Genomic DNA, 19,393 nt, shown 5'->3' with positions numbered 1-19,393 from the left:
TGGGACGGTGAGGTAGCCTCGTGGTTTAAACGTTCGCTCGTCACGCCGAAGGCCGGGTTCGATTCCCCACATGGGTACTATGTGTGAAGCCCATTTCTGGTGTCCCCCGCCGTGATATTGCTGGAATATTGCTAAATCCGGCGTAAAGCTAAATTCACTCACTACTGAAGACCAATTATAACCCGGATCTCTCCAGGTTCGCGGTGTCCCTAACGCAGTGATTTTGTAACTTGGGAATTCTTGGAAATTGTTTTCATTATTTGGAACATGATTGTGGCGAAGAGGTTTTAAAGTGTACGAACATGGATCCCCAGCATTGACAGTCTTGTTGGAAAGTTGTCAGAAAGCAGAATTCTGGTGGTTCAGTTTTTGACCTGTAATGTTTGAACGGGACGTGAGGGAGTATGAGTGGCATAGATTTGGTGCTTCGCCCGACCCTTATCTGGCGCAGTTCCGCATAAAAGTGTCAAAGGTGTGACGCCCGTTCTTTAGGAAGTGCTTCAGACTTACTGGATATCTAATGTTGTGTAAACCATTCTAAACAAGCAAATCGTTTACCAGGTACCCAAATCTTATTAACGTTTTGCTATAAATTTTGTATAAATAGGGATGTAGTTTTACAAGGCTTTCAAGTCAGCTAAATATTGTTTGTTTATGGTTGGGGCAATACATTATAATTGAGTTTGAATATTCTTTCAATAGAAGTAATATGATAGTTAGGTTCCCTAATAAATGCGGAGGGAAAAATCATATCAATGTATTGTTCGTGTTTTAATAACTGTTTTATTATTACCAGTTCCATCACGTCTGTGATGTTGATCAGCCATGTTTGTGGTCAAGCGTAAGTAGTGAAGCAGTGTTGTGTAGGTGCGCAGGGAAGCGGTCATAAAACCAGACGCATTTTTCGATCCAAATTGATAGTGTGTACTTTCTTGTCCAATAAAATGCGAGTATTTCACGAAGTAATGGCAGAAGTAATCATATCAACGTAAACACATCAACAACAGTGCTAATATATGACAACAAATGATGAATTTGCGAACATGACGCAACTTGGGTACGATGACTTGTGTCAACCAAGTCTGCGAGCCTGACCACACACACCCCACCCGCCTCTTACGACAAGCATGGGTTGTTGAACACCACTTAAACCAGGAACTTCACGTGTCTCAATAAACAGACAATCACATCAGATGGAGACACATTTTTATCCCCCGCAACGCGTTTTGCGGGGGTATTAACATGCGCTCCGTCCGTCCTTCAGTGCACATTAGTCTTTAAGCCGGTCACTATTTCTTCACCAGTCTTGACACATAGATAGAACTGGTGGTGTACTGGTGCCTTTTGGTAATTTTGGAATTCTGAATAAAATATGTTCTTTTTTGCGTTTCCAGCAAGTTTGACTTTGACTGAAATTGGTGGTAATGTTCTTTTCCGGAGCAGAACATTAAAACTGTTCGCTATTTCACCAAACTTGGCACATGGATAGGTCTGGCGATGTACTGGTGCCCTTTGGTTTCCATTCCAACAAATTTGGCTTCGACTGAATGTGTTGGCGGTAGTGCTCCTTTCTGGAGCAGAACTTAAATATCTTTCAATACTCTCCCTCCACTAATCCCTGGATGCATCTACGACTCGGCCCGATAATTTTATTACCTCCCTTAGCTGACTCCGCATTCGCACAGTAACCAGTCAAATAAGCCGTTACAACCGAACTTGCCAGTGTCAACAAAGATAGCGGCCGTAGCCGCGAAGGATGCTCGCTGTGTTGTCAAGTTTAATCGGTTAGATAAGACAAGCGAAAGAGAGTTATGATAGAAACCTTGTGATTGGTACGCCTAACTTCCCAGCATAGACACTGGATTGGATAAAAAGCCAGCCATGGGAGGTAATAAAATTATCGGGCAGAGTCGCAGATGCATCCAGTGTATATTGGAGGTTTATCCGAACGTGTATCCTTGACATTGTCGAGGATGAGATGTACAGGATAACATGACAATGAAATTTTAAAACAGTAAGTCTCCCGCTATACATGTACACAAAAAGTAAGTCCCAAAACATTCAAAGTCAATTTATCTCAACCATGCTTTTTAAACGTAGAATATTTGTTATTTTAAATTATGGCTAACTTTCCCTTCCATCACCAGCGGCTGGAGGGATGGTGTAAATCCAGTTAGGGCCCATGCAGGAAGCAAATATACTGTAAGTCCGCATGGTACTTAGTATGGTGATGGACCTTCAGTTGTTGGCTATCTATAGCCCGATTATATATTGTGGTGTTTTAAAATAATTTAACATTTTACACTGAACTCAAACTAGTTTTAATCGATTTGTAATGTTCTAGTCGTTATACTGTCCTTCGCTGGCAGGCTTTTAAATAAGTATACTTATGTTTATTCTTAGTACATAACGTCGTCACAATATGGCTGAAATATTGCCGATGTGACGTTAAATATTAACTCACTCACTCACATGTACACATATATACTGTCATGACGACAGGAGGGCTTTGAAAACTGTGCGGTCCATTGAACATTCAAAAATAGGTCGGAGGTATAGTAAATAAAAAATGTATCACGAAATCAATAAATTACTTATAGTTTCGTTCATTTATCGTTTTGCAAAAATAAATCTAAACATAAACGATTTTATTTTTATCGCAACCGTGTGTATATTTTCATTCACCAAGTCATTTCTTGAAAATTGTCACGGCACGTCGTGTTTTGGATTCCAGACCGACAAGCAATGTTTGGGAGATTAACGATAGCTCGCATTGTCCCATTGTAGTAGCTTCGATATGTGGAAATAGGGAAAGAAGTGCTGAACAAATCTAATTATCTACCACAACTGTGTTCCACTAGAGATGTTGCTTATGTGAGATCAAACGATATATCCTAGGAGATATCGTTTTAACAGTAGATTTTGTACAATGGCCAGTCATCATCAGTTACATGAGCTACAATGCTATGACGTCAAACACTGATGACATCACAATGTTATGATGTCTTAAACTTGATGACGTCACAATGCTATGACATCGATGCACTGCGACAGTGTCGTGTTAAGAAAAGTACATTTTTCATTGAAAATTAATGAAGAAGGATTTGATGATAAATATAATCTCACCCTCGTGTCTTCTGACATCAAATACATATACACTCGTTGATAAAAGTTAAATAAAGATATTTGTAACTTTATCAACTCGTGGTGATATATTTTATATCAAAAGACACTCTCATTCAAAGTATGTTTATAACTACCATCGTTTTAATAGTAGCATATTAGGGAAAGAAATAGAGGAAAATTCAAGCGTTCCTTTAATATTTTCCAGTTTTCACCACCAGTTTTGAATAGCGCTGTGGTGATGAAAATTGCAATAATAAAGGAACGCTTGAATTTTCCTGTGATCCTTTATTTCTTTCTCTCAGTATATCGCCAACACCTGAGGGGATGGCGTAAATGCAGCTGGGTACCATGCAGGTAACAAAGGTACTATAAGTCCGAATGGTCCCTGGTATGGTGATCTACCTTCAGTTGCTGGCGATCAGTAGCCTGTTTTCCTTTTGTACTGCTTTCTGTAGTAATAGATTTTAGTACAACATACTTCCTTTAAACCAAATCTGTGATATCCTTGTACTTTTACTGTCCTGCGATGACATGTATGTATGGTATAGATTTATTTTGCGCCAATGAGGACAAGATCCCTTTCTCTTCCATGTACGTTTAATACTCCATGAAGTCGCATCGGAAACTATAAACCGGAACAACCGGGTAATACAAAAACAAAACTCAAAAAAGCATCAAAAATGAAAAGAAACTGATATAATGGCGCAACCACTTTTTCTTCTTCTCAGATTGAGAAAATAGTCAATTAAAAGATAAAAGGTAAGATGTATGCTACACAGATTCAAACAATAATGAGATTGAGTTCAGTTCATTCTACAGTCTCCATGTTTCACAAGGTAGCAATCTGATGGTCGAACAGTGTCCAGCTTGGAACGAAACTGTTACCTACCTGAGCTGGCAGTCTTCTGAAACTTCAGTGACCAACTTGAAATGTAGTACCATCCAGATAGGTTTTCCCGCGAGCTTTAGATTTACTGCTATGTGGGTGGTTCAATGTTCTGGCGAGATTCTGTTGTAGGATGAATTGCCTGCCTATGATGGGTGAACACTTCTCGGGATGACAATCCACCCTTTCGGATTCTGGAATTTAAATTGCCAGTGGCAAAGGCGAGGTTAACTGAAGACAAAGGACCACCTTCTGGAAACAGATGTAAGCATCCCATGCCACATTCCTCAATGGCACGTTCTCCGACTGGGTTTTTGTTGACATTCTTTGGAGAACCAATTTCCAAGTAAATAGCATATGTCTTCAAGATAGAGTCATTGACGAGAGAAACAAAGCCTGGTGCCGGATCAACTCTTATTGTTGTACCAAAGTGACCAAGATGTCTGATGCCAGCACAGAGTGAGTTGATGGCATTATGCAGGTCGTCACGTTTTTCACTGTCGATAAGGCATGTCAGTGTGAATGATGACACCGTTTCGCGTAAAACAAACACAAGCTGGCCATAACGTTTCACAACGTCAGCTGCAAGGTCTGTGCCTACAGACACAGGCGGGGGCTTCTGGATTGTGGGTAGAACTGGTTAAGCACGGATCTCAACGATACGCAGTGATGACAAGATGAGTCAACAGCTTTCAGGAATTTGTCCAAGTCCAAAGCAAAGAAGTAACAATTGAACAGTTGTCTGGTTTGAAACGCTGATGGATGATTGAATCTGATGTGTAATGCTGTTGGGAGACCATCCAAAAACTGCCCTGGGAACCACAATGCGCTCACGCATGTGCTTCTTTGAGGGGCGAGTTCCCTGATAGAGGTGGGAGTGTGTCCGTCTGAGATCCCAACATTCTCGCAGATACCGCTTGACATCTGGAACATCGGTGTGCTTCTTTGAGGGGCGAGTTCCCTGATAGAGGTGGGAGTGTGTCCATCTGAGATCCCAACATTCTCTTAGATACCGCTTGACATCTGGAACATAAGGATACTTCTGTGAGGGGCGAGTTCCCTGATAAAGGTGGGAGTGTTTCCGTCTGAGATCCCAACATTCTCGCAGATACCGCTTGACATCTGGAACATCGGTGTGCTTCTGTGAGGGGCGAGTTCCCTGATAGAGGTGGGAGTGTGTCCGTCTGAGATCCCAACATTCTCGCAGATACCGCTTGACATCTGGAACATCGGTGTGCTTCTTTGAGGGCGAGTTCCTGATGATAGAGGTGGGAGTGTGTCCATCTGAGATCCCAACATTCTCTTAGATACCGCTTGACATCTGGAACATCAGGATACTTCTGTGAGGGGCGAGTTCCCTGATAAAGGTGGGAGTGTTTCCGTCTGAGATCCCAACATTCTCGCAGATACCGCTTGACATCTGGAACATCGGTGTGCTTCTTTGAGGGGCGAGTTCCCTGATAGAGGTGGGAGTGTGTCCGTCTGAGATCCCAACATTCTCGCAGATACCGCTTGACATCTGGAACATCGGTGTGCTTCTTTGAGGGGCGAGTTCCCTGATAGAGGTGGGAGTGTGTCCATCTGAGATCCCAACATTCTCTTAGATACCGCTTGACATCTGGAACATCAGGATACTTCTGTGAGGGCGAGTTCCTGATATAAAGGTGGGAGTGTTTCCGTCTGAGATCCCAACATTCTCGCAGATACCGCTTGACATCTGGAACATCGGTGTGCTTCTGTGAGGGGCGAGTTCCCTGATAGAGGTGGGAGTGTGTCCATCTGAGATCCCAACATTCTCTTAGATACCGCTTGACATCTGGAACATCAGGGTACTTCTGTGAGGGGCGAGTTCCCTGATAAAGGTGGGAGTGTTTCCGTCTGAGATCCCAACATTCTCGCAGATACCGCTTGACATCTGGAACATCGGTGTGCTTCTTTGAGGGGCGAGTTCCCTGATAGAGGTGGGAGTGTGTCCATCTGAGATCCGAACATTCTCTTAGATACCGCTTGACATCTGGAACATCAGGGTACTTCTGTGAGGGGCGAGATCCCTGATAGAGGTAGGAGTGTGTCCGTCTGAGATCCCAACATTCTCACAGATACTGCTTGACATTTGGAACATCGGTGTGCTTCTTTGAGGGGCGAGTTCCCTGATAGGGGTGGGAGTGTGTCCGTCTGAGATCCCAACATTCATGTTGAGGCGCTTGTTATGCTGCACGGTTTATGAAAGGCATTCGAGCACCACTTTCTACGACATCCTTAACACTCAAACTTCGAATAACTGATTCTGCATCCTCCTGGATGAATCTGCATATCTGGCAACTCTGATCCGAACATGAACTCGGGAGACGGCTACAGTAGTCTGTTGGGATATTGTTCACTCCAGATATGTGGTTCACAGAGACGTTGTACCGACTTTTTGTTGCCAGACATGTCGTGACTCGAGAGCTTGCAGAAACTCACCTCTGTTGAGTTTGTGGTAAGTCTGCACACAAGGACGGCTATCAGTGAGTACTTGAGCCTTTTGAGTTGAAGCAGTGATGAATGGAGATAATGTTTTACGGATGATCCGATAGGAAGAGCCTCCAGCTTACAGTTTGGCGTTGAAGAAGCCGGCCAATAACGGTTGGTATCACGACAAGCATATAATGTTCCCGCTAAGCCATGATTCTTTGATGATGCATCTGTGACGATGCACAGAGTATAACTTGGTCTCGGAATAGTGATTGTCTTTGCTTTGGCCTTGTTGAATGCACAGTACAGATCTTTAGACTGTTTTCCGTCCGTGGCCTTGTCTAAAGGTTGGAGGAGATCTGCATATCCATGGAGGACACGACTGAGTGCCTTATAGGCACCAACAAAGCAGCGCAATCCCTGTACTGTTGGTGGTGGTGAGACAGAGGACAGTGCTGCAATGCGATGTTTACTGGCTGTAAGGGTTCCGTTGGACCATATCCAACCTAGTATGGTTGTGGATTTGGGGCAGATGACCGTTTCGGGGCCTGAAAGTCTCAGATTGTTTTCTCTGAAGGCACACAATACGCGGCGCCAGTTGTGTAAGACCTGGTCAAGGTTGTCCCCACCACAGAAAAGATCATTGGCCAATTTTGCAACACAACCTTCTTGAATGAGTGTGCCAAGAACTCGACACATGAATTCCTCCAGGTATGTTTCAGATCCAGGCATACCCATGGCATAGCGGGTGTATACTCTAATGCCTTTGTGTGGAGTCACGACTCCACAATACTTCATTGATGCCCGAGACAAAGAAATGTGGTAGAATGGCTCGCAACACATTGTCCACATTTGGCATGAGAGATTGCTGAGGCCTACAATATTGTCCTACCTCGCCAAATGAGGTTACCAATAGTAATCCACCTGCAGGCTTGCGAACCAGAAAAGAGAGATTCAGGTATTCTACAGTAATGTTCATTTGTTCCGGAGTAGCAAAGACGCCCATGTCCTCCAGTTCATCAAATTCATTTTGAAGCTCTGTCAACATCTCTCTGTTGTAGCGGGGTAAGCGTCTTTTCCTCTGGGGCAGTGTAGGACCCATGTTAACCACAGCTTCGAGAGGCCCACTGGATACATTGTACTTGGATACACGTGGGTTGAAAACTTCTTCAAATTCTTCATGTAATTCTCTGAAAGCACCACTGAAATCTGGCGGGAAAATGTTGTCAGGGTCGATTGTTACTGTGGCTGAGTAGGGTGTTGTAGGTGTCTTGTAACGGGTCCCCATGCCTCCTGTATCATTTACCTGCTGACTTGGTACCGAATCAACAGCAGAGATGCTTCGGATTTGACACATATGTTCATTCCTTTTCAACAATAAGGGCTCGTCAGTTGTGTTAGTAACCCTGATGATATTACCAACTGATGACACCTCCTGTACACGCGTAGCCAGGCCATTTCCAGTTTTAACCTCATGTTGCTAGGGGAATCAAATCGTGACTCAAGTGCCCATGTTGCATTATTCTTGGAGCACGTCGGGGGTAACAAGCTCAACATAATCCCCAGGTAGCACAGTTATTTAATGTGGAGGATCACGTAGAACAAAACCCTGGGCCTGTCTCGCTGTAGCATTACTGCAAGCTTGTTTTCCGTAATAGACGATAGTTCTACCACCAATTACAATCTGCTTCTTAGCAGGGCGAGTTGCAATGTCGTTACTAACGAGGAAGGGGTTCCCGGCTAATATGTCGACGTCAAATTGTTTCACGACCAAAGCGTCAAGCTGAAATGTGTTGTTGTCCCGGGTCAACTGACAATGGACTTCCCCAACTACGTCTAGGGGTGTTATGCCATCTGCCTGACGAGCCATCTGTGAAGTCGGGCGTATTGGTAGTTTGATGGTCTGAGGAACGGAAGCCCTGACCATGTTTGTTGTAGCACCTGTATCTAAAGTCAGTCTCACAGGGTGTATTGAGGAACGGCGACTGGATGACGTCAACGCGGCCAATAACGGGTTGATCAAACTGGACACTGGGGTCCTGGTCGTCGCTATCAGAAGTCCCCTCGCCATAGAATGGGTCACCCTGGACTGGGTCATCAACATCCACAAGACGAGAGCGGCCATACATCTGCCGTCTGTCAATATCAGGTACATATCTACAGTCCTTTAAGTAATGAGTATTGTATGCTGGTCTCCCTGCTGACTTGCACTAGACACACACGTTTTGTTGACGAGGCTTGAAATTGTTACTTCTAGGTTTGTTACTAGAAAATGCTGCGGCTCTCATAGCTTTCGTGTCCTCAATGCTGTGAAGCTCATCCATCAATGAAGAGATAGCCCGGGAGATTTCTGGTTTCAGAGATGCAAGCGTCTGATTTCTCGGTTCAGCTCCATATTTTTGCTTCACTAACTGGGGGAGTTGAGGAGATAAAAGCTGTAGCCATAACACAACGACCATGTTCTTTAGTGTTGGGGTGAGGTCTTCATCTTGGTAAACTTCATCACCACGGTGAGTGATACCAGAACGGTTAGCAAGTAAATTATCATCTACAAATGCCTCCAGACGCTGATAGAGATCTTCATAGCGCTCATTAGGCTGCATCTTGATCTCAACAAGGTTGAGAAAATTAGCTCCCGTTGACTGGAATCCGTAGTGGTGTCTAATCTTTTGCCAGATATCTTGAACAGATGTTGAATTCTTGATTATGGAGTTCCTGCTAATGACAGTACAGTAATTAGCTATCTGCCCTAGCATAAGTTCGAGGTGTATCTTTTTCTGTTCAACCGTTTTGCGCTGTATTTGCTATACATCTTCACCATCATTCTGCAATCCTCTCAGTGGGTAGCTGCAGTTTTCTTCAGCCATGCACTGCCCTCAGCGAGAGGAAGGGGGCAAAATTTGCATCTAAAGATAAGATGCACACCAAATTCTGCCTCCAGTTTTCCAAAGGAGTTAATTGTCTCATTCTTTGTGAATTGCCACTGCTTCGGGACTCGGATGTTAGCCATGTTGGTAAGATTTTACGAGCGCTACTATTAGTAAGGTAACGACACACGTGGCTTGAGTGGCCACTGCATTGTTCACGGTTAAATTCGAGGTTTACACACCTGTACCTGATAACATGATCTCTGTGTGTTGAAATCTGTACTAGCGTAGGTTAACCGCTGCCACCACGCCAATGAGGACAAGATCCCTATCTCTTCCATTTACGTTTAATACTCCATGAAGTCGCACCCATAAACCGGAACAACCGGATAATTCAAAAACAGAACTCAAAAACAGCATCAAAAATTAAAAGAAACTCATATAATGGCGTTGGTTTAATTTATAGATTGTTCCCGTCACGATATGGCTGAAATACTGCCGATGTGACCTTAAATGTTTGCTGGGGCGGTGGGGTCGCCTATAGTGGTTAAAGCTTTCGCTCGTCGCGCCGAAGACCCGGGTTCGATTCCCCACACGGGTACAATGTGTGAAGCCCATTTCTGGTGTCCCTCGCCGTGATATTGCCGTAATATTGCTAAAAGCGGCGTAAAACTCAACTCAGTCAGTTAAATATTAGCTCACTCACTCAAAGACACTGAGGGGAGATTCTCTATTTCTCCCGCAAATGATTTAAGTTGGTATCCCTTGCATGTTTTAAATGTGTAAGTGTTATATGACAATAACCAATTATCCCCAGTAAGTAATACCAACTGAAAATACTTCCCTGAAATTTTGCTGAACTTAGCCCACATCCTGTCACCACTGCCAATGCTCATGCTTTTGATCACTGGATTGTCTGGCACAGACTCGGTTATTTCCAGGTTTTGTGTTAGTTTTGCAGCTATATGGCTGACATCTGTTAATATTCGTGTCTGGACCAGACAATCCAGCGAGCAGCAGCATGAATGCAATTGGGATACGATGGCATGTGTCGATTGTTTCCAGCCCGCCGCCCTATACATAGAATATTGCTGAGTCCGGTGTTAAATCACCAAAACAATGATTATCACCACTGTCAATGTTAGCTAATGGTGGTGGCAGTCTCCATGCTTCTGAATAGTTATATGAAACCAGATGACAGTCACGATCGGTGATGTGGTTTACATTAACACGTAGATTTACTGCGGATGGTCGTCAACCGCCTATAAAATACGTGACTACAATTCTATGTTGGAGACGACCCGTGAAGGTCCGGGTTAGAATTGGCCTTCAGTAACCCATGCTTGTCGTCGCTGGCTTGGTTGACACATGTCATCGGTTCCCAATTGCGCAGATCGATGCTCATGTTGTTGATCACTGGGTTGTCTGGTTCAGACTCGATTATTTACAGACCGCCGCAATATAGCTGGAATATTGCTGAGTGCGGCGTAAACCTAAACTCACTCACTCACTAAAATGATTATCATTATCATAGTTTAAAAGCAGGCATATCAAAGTACAAACAACATTTTAAGTTATTATAAATTATGTTACAAAATATATTTGGTTGAATATACATCTAGAAGATGTTACAAGTTGATGAGATATACATGGAATGTGGCTACTGGAAGGTTCGGTTACTTGGAAGTAACATGTTACTCACTTGGAAGTATCATGTTTAGATTTAGGGCAATGTTTCGGTTCGTCGTCAACCATCTTGCCCAAGGTTTGCTCTCAGTTATTCATTACTACTGGATGTTCTTCCCATACCAAGTATCAATAACGGCTTCAATTTCAGCACTAGATACTGTTTTGTCACGTCTCAGCACAGGAGACTGTTCCCAATTCAGGACTCAAATGGACTTCACCTTCACTACTGACATGAGCTTCTTTTCACAGCAGCTCATTACCACGGGCCCTTTTTTGTATAAATATGACTGTTCTGTCACATGTGACAAGTTTGTATGTATTGTATTTAGTAACCCGTGTTAGGGTTAGGTTTGATTTTCGGTAGCCCATGCTTGTCGTATAGGCGACTGATGGGATCGGGTGGTCAGGCTCGCTGGCTGGGTTGACACATGTCATTGGTTACCAGTTGCATGGATCAATGCTTATGCTGTTGATTACTGGGTTGTCGGGTCCAGACTGTTGTTTTTCAGACCGCTGCCATATAGCTGTAATATTGCTGACCGTGTGTGGCGTAAAACTAAACTCATTCACTCACTTATGTATTTGCAGTATGTTTTGCACAATTTATTTTAGTGGTATGCACTGCGCAATCTTCTGTGTCGCATCTCACCGGAAGATCCTGGTTTTAGGTTTCAGTTTGTTATCACTCGCACACGCGATGTTTTTTAGTAATTTGGTTTTAAGGCATTGCATGCCAAACTCCAGTTCCCAATGGTGTAAGTACACACTCAATATGATTGATAGTGTTTTGCAGTACATTGTAACCCATATTTCTATCATTTAATGTAAATTTGGTTCGAATTTCTATCAGACTCTTTTCAGAGTTTATGCCATGTGCTTTTTAAACTGAATAAAGCATTCATAAAATCACTTTCTGCTAACTGTGGCTAGGAAAACGTGTGTATTTTGGCCCATGTGTTTAGAACTTTAGATTGTAATATGTTTTGGCAATATAAGTAATTATCTGTTTTCTTATTGTAGCAATTTACCACACGATTGAGGAATAAAAAGCTTACAGCACAATGACCTTTGCCTTCTAGTTTCTGCTCTCAGTCACACATCATTGATGGACATCATTTTGATACAGGTATAAATAACCTTAAGTTACTAATATCTAACCTCTTTACTTTTTCATTTATTAACACCATATGTTCACTTAAAAATCCCTCACCTTAAGTACTAAGTGGATCCTCTGTTCTCAATCACGTATGAATATATTATTATTATTAGGCTAATATTTGTATATTTGTTGTATGGTCCTCAGGGAGTTGAGATTGATAATACAATGTGCCGCTTGAGATTGAAATCCAATGGTCGAGGGAAAACAGCTGAGCTGAACTGGATATTGGCGCTATACAAATATTAGCATAAAAATAATAATAATAATAAGGATCACCCGAACCCTCTCTGCTGCATACTATCTTTAATCTGTAAAACATAATAATAATAATATGAATGTAGTGCTATTGGTGGGGACATGTAGATTCTGTTTCAATTATTATCACTGGATGACCATTATGAATTTAAACTAGTTTTAGTCATGCTATTGCTGACATATTGCCGATGTGACTTTAAATTTTCGGGTCACAGTTACTGAACACTGGGTGTTGCAGCAGCTTTTGAAATACTTTCAGTTAAAATTCTTCTTTTAAGCTTATTCAGTTTTGTCAGAACGATACATTCACACACATTAGCCAACAGAGGCTTTCACAATATTCTAGATTCTGCCTTCAGCCACACATCAACCCTGATGTTCTTTGAATACAGATTTCCATATGGTCTTTAGCTACTGCACTAACCTCTAGATTCTGCCTTCAGTCTCACATCACCCCTGATGTTCTTGGAATACAGATTTCCATATGGTCTTCAGCTACTGCACTAACCTCTAGATTATGCCTTCAGTCTCACATCACCCCTGATGTTCTTGGAATTCAGATTTCCACATGGTCTTCAGCTACTGCACTAACCTCTAGATTCTGCCCTCAGTCTCACATCACCCCTGATGTTCTTGAAATACAGATTTCCATATGGTCTTCAGCTACTGCACTAACCTCTAGATTCTGCCTTCAGTCTCACATCACCCCTGATGTTCTTGGAATACAGATTTCCACATGGTCTTCAGCTACTGCACTAACCTCTAGATTCTGCCTTCAGTCTCACATCACCCCTGATGTTCTTGGAATACAGATTTCCACACGGTCTTAGCTACCACTCTAACATCTAGATTCTGCCCTCAGTCGATCACCATCACTGATGTTCTTCCAATATCGGTATCTATATGCCCTTGATCTTCAGTACTGACGTTAGCGTCTGTTCTACGTCACTCTCTTATTGGGTATTCTTCCTCCCACAGTCATCAGTATGGCTCTCATCTTTGTACTATGATCTCATCTTGGTCAGTCAGAAACTTAGATCCTTCATCCACTGCTTCATCCGCAGTCACGGAAATGTCTTGGTTAATATTTGGCATCAGTTTCTTGTCCACCCTTTGGACTAGCGGTATGAGCATGATCAGAATGCTAGCTAGCTGGAACATAGATGCTAAAAGAAAGAAAGTTTTACTGAGGTTTAGTCAGAGATGCAATCATTCAATACACTTACACGTTCGTCAAGTCAATTGAACAAATCAAATTTATACAAAATTCGTGTAAAAAGGTTTTTTTTTACAAAGGATTTGGAAATATTAGTGCCGGAAATATATAGCAGAAAACACTCTTTTACTGGATTAATGTAATGTAAATGAGATACTAAACACTGCGAATTTTCTCAAAGGTTCATTATCGAGAAATAGAAATGAAACCTTCCTCGCTTTGGTTCGGTCAGATACCATAGGAAGGTCACTCGTTTCGTATAATTCGTATGTAATGAGACCTCGTGTAGTATTCTCTATATACTTGCCTGCAAACAAATAGCTTTCTCTGTACGTTGCTCCTCGCAAAATAGCCATTATCTGCAACAGGAGGTCCAGTTATGTATCCGATTCCAGCAGTGCAGTATACCATGCCGAATCCCAGTGCAAGATCCTCTTGATCGAGCAGCAGAAACAGTATTGGCGTCAATAGTGTATTTACTCCCCCAATGTACATCCCCGTTACTGTAGCATACACCATCTGCCCAGCATACGTGTGAGAGTACAACGGGAGGAGTGATGTAAAGATGGATGCCACGCCCATTTGTCCCATGTGGAGAATGAGACTACTCACGCGTTCGTCATTGGCCGCCAGTCCCGTGAAAAGCCTGGACAATACGTTGAATATACCCATAATTGTAAACAAGAAAGCGGCCTCTTGTTTTGATGAACCCTGTTGTATACAATAGTTTGGAAGATGCAACAAACATGCTGACTGTGCACAACTCCACCCAAAGATGCTGAGGACGTATAACAAAAAGCCATAGTTCTTCCACACCCTGGAAGAGCATCTCCCACCCATCCTTTCCTTCGTCTTCATCCACATTCTTGTCACAAGAAGCGCACGTGGATGAGTTTCTGAAAGTTGACTGCTTGCTGATTTGGATTTGCTGTCATTTTCCAAGGGTCTCATTAAAGAACCGAACACACAGAAATGGAAGGCAATCCCTCCGATGACAAGAAAAGCACCGTGAAGACCGTACTCGTCAATGAGGAAGCGAATGATAGGAGAACCAACAAACATTCCAAGACCAGCTCCAGCCATTGTAATACCAGCTGCTACGGGACGCAGTTTTTTAAAGTACAAACCGACCATCACATTCCCTGGCAGAAATCCAAAGCCATATCCGATACCTAGAGTAAAACACTAGATTCAGCTTTAAAGTAATACACCAAATCAAGCCAGGGTCTTGTAAAGAGACATATTCAATGACACGAATTTCTTTGGACTTCATCCCTATCAAGTCCCTATATTTCCTTGCCTTTGCACGTGTTTTGTACGGATGACATATGAGGGATAGGAGGCGCCACCTGTCAGCGTAAACACGGTATCGTCACTATTTGATAGTGATTAATAAACACATACTTATGCTGTAGTTGGTACAGGAATCAAGAAAAGGAAGAAGAATTTGAGGAGATTCTAAAGCGTCACATATCAATTCCACATCTCCGATTATTATTAGAATTCTTAGTTTTAATTAACATTTAGAGCAATTGGTCAAAAAAATGAAACCTATAACCACAGACTAACTGGCCACTTTTAAAAAAAAAATTCTTCTTTTATCCTCCAGCAGTAAGAAGATAAGTCTGATTTTCCAATGAATTCGATATTTACTAATAATATTAGCACATGATTTTGTTTGAATGTTGAAATGAAAAAAACCCAAACCTACTGGCTACTTTTTGTGTGTTTTTTTTCATCCTTCAGCATCTAACCGATAATTATGATGTTCCAATGAATCCTAAATAAAACTGAACCAACAATAAAAGCAGGGGATTTTGTTTTTAATGTTGAAATAAAAAAAATGAATAAATAACACTTCTTGCTGGCGATCTAACCCGAAAGGATTTCGAAAGACAAAAGAAACCTACCACTCAAAATTCCAAAGGTTCCCATCATGGTCGATAGATGCTTTGACATCGATGCACCTACCAGTCCAAGCATTGCAACGACACCTCCAAATATCGTACAACAGCGACATCCCACTATGTTAATACCAATGCCAATGAAAGGACCTGGAAAATTAAAACCTTATAAATATAACAGAGCTGCAGATAACGTTTAGAGTCATTGAGTTACGTACTCCCTTGTGTTCATCTCAATTGGGTTTCCTAATTTTCCTTTGAGTAAAAAAATAAATTGTACCCACCTCACTCAAACTCAGTTGGGTATTTTCCATTTTCCATTAATCATAAAAATATAATAAAGTTTAAATTTTGGTTTATGGGTTTGTTATTTATATTTGATCTGTAAGATGAGAAACGATAAGAAAGACAGAGAGTTGCCAAGTTCATCTGCGAAATAGAAGCTCTCATTATTTGATCTATCCTCTGTAACCTCAATGCTAATATTTGACAGTTTTGTGTGTACGCATGTAAGATGAGTATTGAGTATTTACAAAAGTTCAAGCGTACTTGTACGCAACAGACCTAACAGGAATTGAGCTTTCACATAAATACTTGTATTTGCATAATTTACGCAGAAACGCAGCTTATCTGTACCAATGTATAATTATGCATTATTACAGGTACTTAAAGGCATTATGTGAACGAATATGCAGTGTTGTAGCCAGTTCGATCTGAAATAGTTACAAGTGACTATCTCATCGAACCTATGCCTGTGCAACCAACACAAGATCCCTAGTTGGTTAGTTCGATTCTCACCTTTTGCACTAATTATGATCCAGAGAATGTCAGTGCATTACTGAAGTGCTTCACGCCGTTGGTATGCAGCGTGCATCGTTTTTTTTCATAATATACACATGAAAGAAAGCATCGCAACATGTCTAAAACCCCAAATAGTCATTTATATTCAAATCATAATTATGTTTGCATCCTTATTTTGTCAGTTCGGGCGCACCATACATTGATTTGGGATGTGTACGCACCAAGGCGTACATATCATCAAGCAAATATCTTGTTTAAGTAAAAGTTTAGTATTATTACAGCTCGTAAACTTGGACAATCAATTTCTCCGTTGATAAGCAGATATTTGACGTTGTGTGAAGCCCATTTCTTGTGTCCCCCGCCGTGATATTGCTGGAATATTGATTAAAGCGGTGTAAAACCATACTAAAGCACACAGGACGTTGTTAGCAGAACGGTTTTGTGTCGAGGTATGTCATGTAGATGTGGATATTTATTCAGAGTTGTTGGTTAGCCAAGTGGTTAAAGCCATCGCGCCTCACGTCGAGGTTCGAGTTCAACTCCCCACTCATTTACGGAGCCTATGTTTGGTTTGGTTTTGATACTGCAAGACCCACTAAGGCTTCTGACATTTATTGCATTTTGCTTCAAGTCTTTAATGCGACATGTACCGGGAAGAATATTAAAAGGGTATATCATGCGAAAATATAATTGAATGTATATTCATTTCATGGATCTGACAATTGTATTTGCTTGGTTGAACGCAAGCTTTTATGTGGAAACTTCAAAAGCGCAAAGGGAGGATATTACTGATTTAGTAATGTACGTTAATGTCTCCAGACTGAACTAAAAAGTCATTATCTATGTTTTTAATGAATTCAACAGTACATATTATAAAGGAAATAGTATTATGATGTGTGAACTTACAGTTCTATTAAGCTACAAGGATTGGTTTTAACTTTACATGCTAGTTTTAATTTTCACTGTGATAGTATAGTTGTTTTAATGTCCTTTGACGACAGATTTCATAACATGCACATATTCTTTATCAACGCAAATTTGTTCTCGTCACGATATGGCTGAAACATTGCCGATGTGACGTTAAATATGAACTCCGTCACTCCCTCGTTTTAGTATGTCATAACCATGTCTCCAGTTTTCATGCAGCACACTATTAACTTCATAAATACACTGATGAAAACCACATTTACGGAGTGAAAACAATTATTTGAGTTTAGTCTAAGTGATCATAACGTACTTTACAAGAACGTTTATTTTTTTACACAAGAATCATTGATCTTTTTACACTCATTTTATGGGTCAACTGGAGTCCATGCAGGTAGCAAAAGTAATGTAAGTCCCCATGGTTCCTAGTATGGTGCTCTACCTTCAGTTGTTGGCGATCTATAGCCCGTGTTTTCTATTGTATTGTCTTCTTCAATGAAAATGTTTCAGATTTACATGCTAGTTTTATATTCATATCTGTGATACTCGAGTATTTTTACTGTCCATCGTCGACAGATTTTACTTTTCAAAATGTTTACATTTTTATTGTATAAATTGTTTTCTTCACGATATGGCTGAGATATTGCCGATGTGACGCTAAATACTAACTCACTCACTGGTTGAACTCACCTAACAAATGTTCGATGCCGATAATAGACGTTCCAACTGCAGCAGTGCTAGCAAGGTCGCCGTCAAACTCTTCCAGCAACGCTTCGGCGATAACGCCCACGGAATAGCACATGAATCCATTCAAAAACATGCAGAAGAAGCCACATGTCAGGATGACCCGAGCCCAGCCTCCGTCGATGTTCTTGGCTGCACTCGCCATATCAACTTACCGTTGAAAATATACACGAGTTAATTAACGCCACGCATTTTCCCAATCAAATGATGGTTGCATGTAAATAACCAAGGTTGAACCAAATAAATCCAGGGTTTGCCATCATAATTACAGATAAACGCAACTGACATAATCTTTAGCGTTAACCCGCAAAAAGCCTTACTATCCGATCGATTTAGGTGCATTCCACGACGAGCATAGGTTTCTAGGGACCTGATTCCTACCTTGAGCCTCACTGGGCTTGGGGTCGGTGGGGAAGCCTAGTAGTTTCGCTCATCACGCCGGAGACCCGGGTTCGATTCTCCTCATGGGTATAATATGTGAAGCCCATTTCTGGTGTCCCCCGTCGTGATATTGATTGAATATTGCTAAAAGTGAGTGAGTGAGTTTCGTTTTACGCCGCTTTGAGCAATATTCCAGTAATATCACGGCGGGGGACACCAGAATTAGGCTTCACACATTGTGCCCATGTGGGGAATGGAACCCAGGTCCTCGATGTGACGAGCGAATGCCTTAACCAATGGGCTACTCTACCGCCCCTACTGCTAAAAGCGACGTAAACCCATACTCACTCACGCAATGGGCTAGATGTTACTCCATCATGTTAGATGAGTACAAAGTCTCAATATGCCAAGAGGCATGAGCTTGCATAAACAGCATATACATTACCGGCCTGTCTCTCATTTGGAGAAAAACATGTTCCAGAAATTACTGAAAATACAAATAGTGTCAACTGTTAGGCTCCTCTTTTCATTACAGATTTGTGCGTAAGATACATGTGTTTACAACACGAGGGAAATGTCATTATGATTCATACATCTTCTTTTCGAGAGATATCCAGAACAATACACGTACATCGACGACAAAGATATTACCTGATGCCAGGTTCCCAAACACTGAGATATGTCAAACTCGTTGCAATATTCACACTCAACATCACAGATATGTTTATCTGATGCATACATTCGTCAGTACAGAGACATGTCCATGATAATTACACAAACGCTCGTCATGACAGAGATAGGTCAGTAAGATGCATACACCCGTCATGATAGAGATAGGTCAATAAGATGCATACACCCGTCATGATAGAGATAGGTCAGTAAGATGCATACACCCGTCATGATAGAGATAGGTCACTAAGATGCATACACCCGTCATGATAGAGATAGGTCAATAAGATGCATACACCCGTCATGATAGAGATAGGT

The 19,393-nt window shown here is 41.7% G+C and overlaps 1 protein-coding gene across 1 annotated transcript; it reads right to left on the bottom strand.

Moving 5' to 3' along the window:
- Nucleotides 1–14,930: 14,930 nt before the first annotated feature.
- Nucleotides 14,931–18,303, bottom strand: LOC124264712 (monocarboxylate transporter 14-like). The gene is made up of 3 exons (XM_046699483.1): nucleotides 17,972–18,303; nucleotides 15,563–15,706; nucleotides 14,931–15,001 (listed from the first exon to the last, which is right to left on the bottom strand). The coding sequence occupies exons 1-3, from the start codon at nucleotides 18,168–18,170 to the stop codon at nucleotides 14,931–14,933; spliced, it is 414 nt and encodes a 137-aa protein (XP_046555439.1). The 5' UTR covers nucleotides 18,171–18,303.
- Nucleotides 18,304–19,393: the final 1,090 nt, after the last annotated feature.

Source organism: Haliotis rubra, unplaced genomic scaffold (assembly GCF_003918875.1).
Source record: "Haliotis rubra isolate DU_JTF1 unplaced genomic scaffold, ASM391887v1 Scf1208, whole genome shotgun sequence".
Classification (NCBI taxonomy): domain Eukaryota; kingdom Metazoa; phylum Mollusca; class Gastropoda; order Lepetellida; family Haliotidae; genus Haliotis; species Haliotis rubra.
Note: the sequence above shows the minus strand (reverse complement) of the source record. Positions and strands in the feature narration are given on the sequence as shown.

Excerpts from the sequence above, each read along its gene's own strand:
- LOC124264712 (XM_046699483.1), bottom strand. The coding sequence starts at position 18,170 with ATGGCGAGTGCAGCCAAGAACATCGACGGAGGCTGGGCTCGGGTCATC. Across the intron at positions 15,707-17,971 it reads CGGCATCGAACATTTGTTAG|GTCCTTTCATTGGCATTGGT; the intron begins GTGAGTTCAACC and ends TTAATTTTCCAG. Across the intron at positions 15,002-15,562 it reads AACCTTTGGAATTTTGAGTG|GTGGCGCCTCCTATCCCTCA; the intron begins GTAGGTTTCTTT and ends TTACGCTGACAG.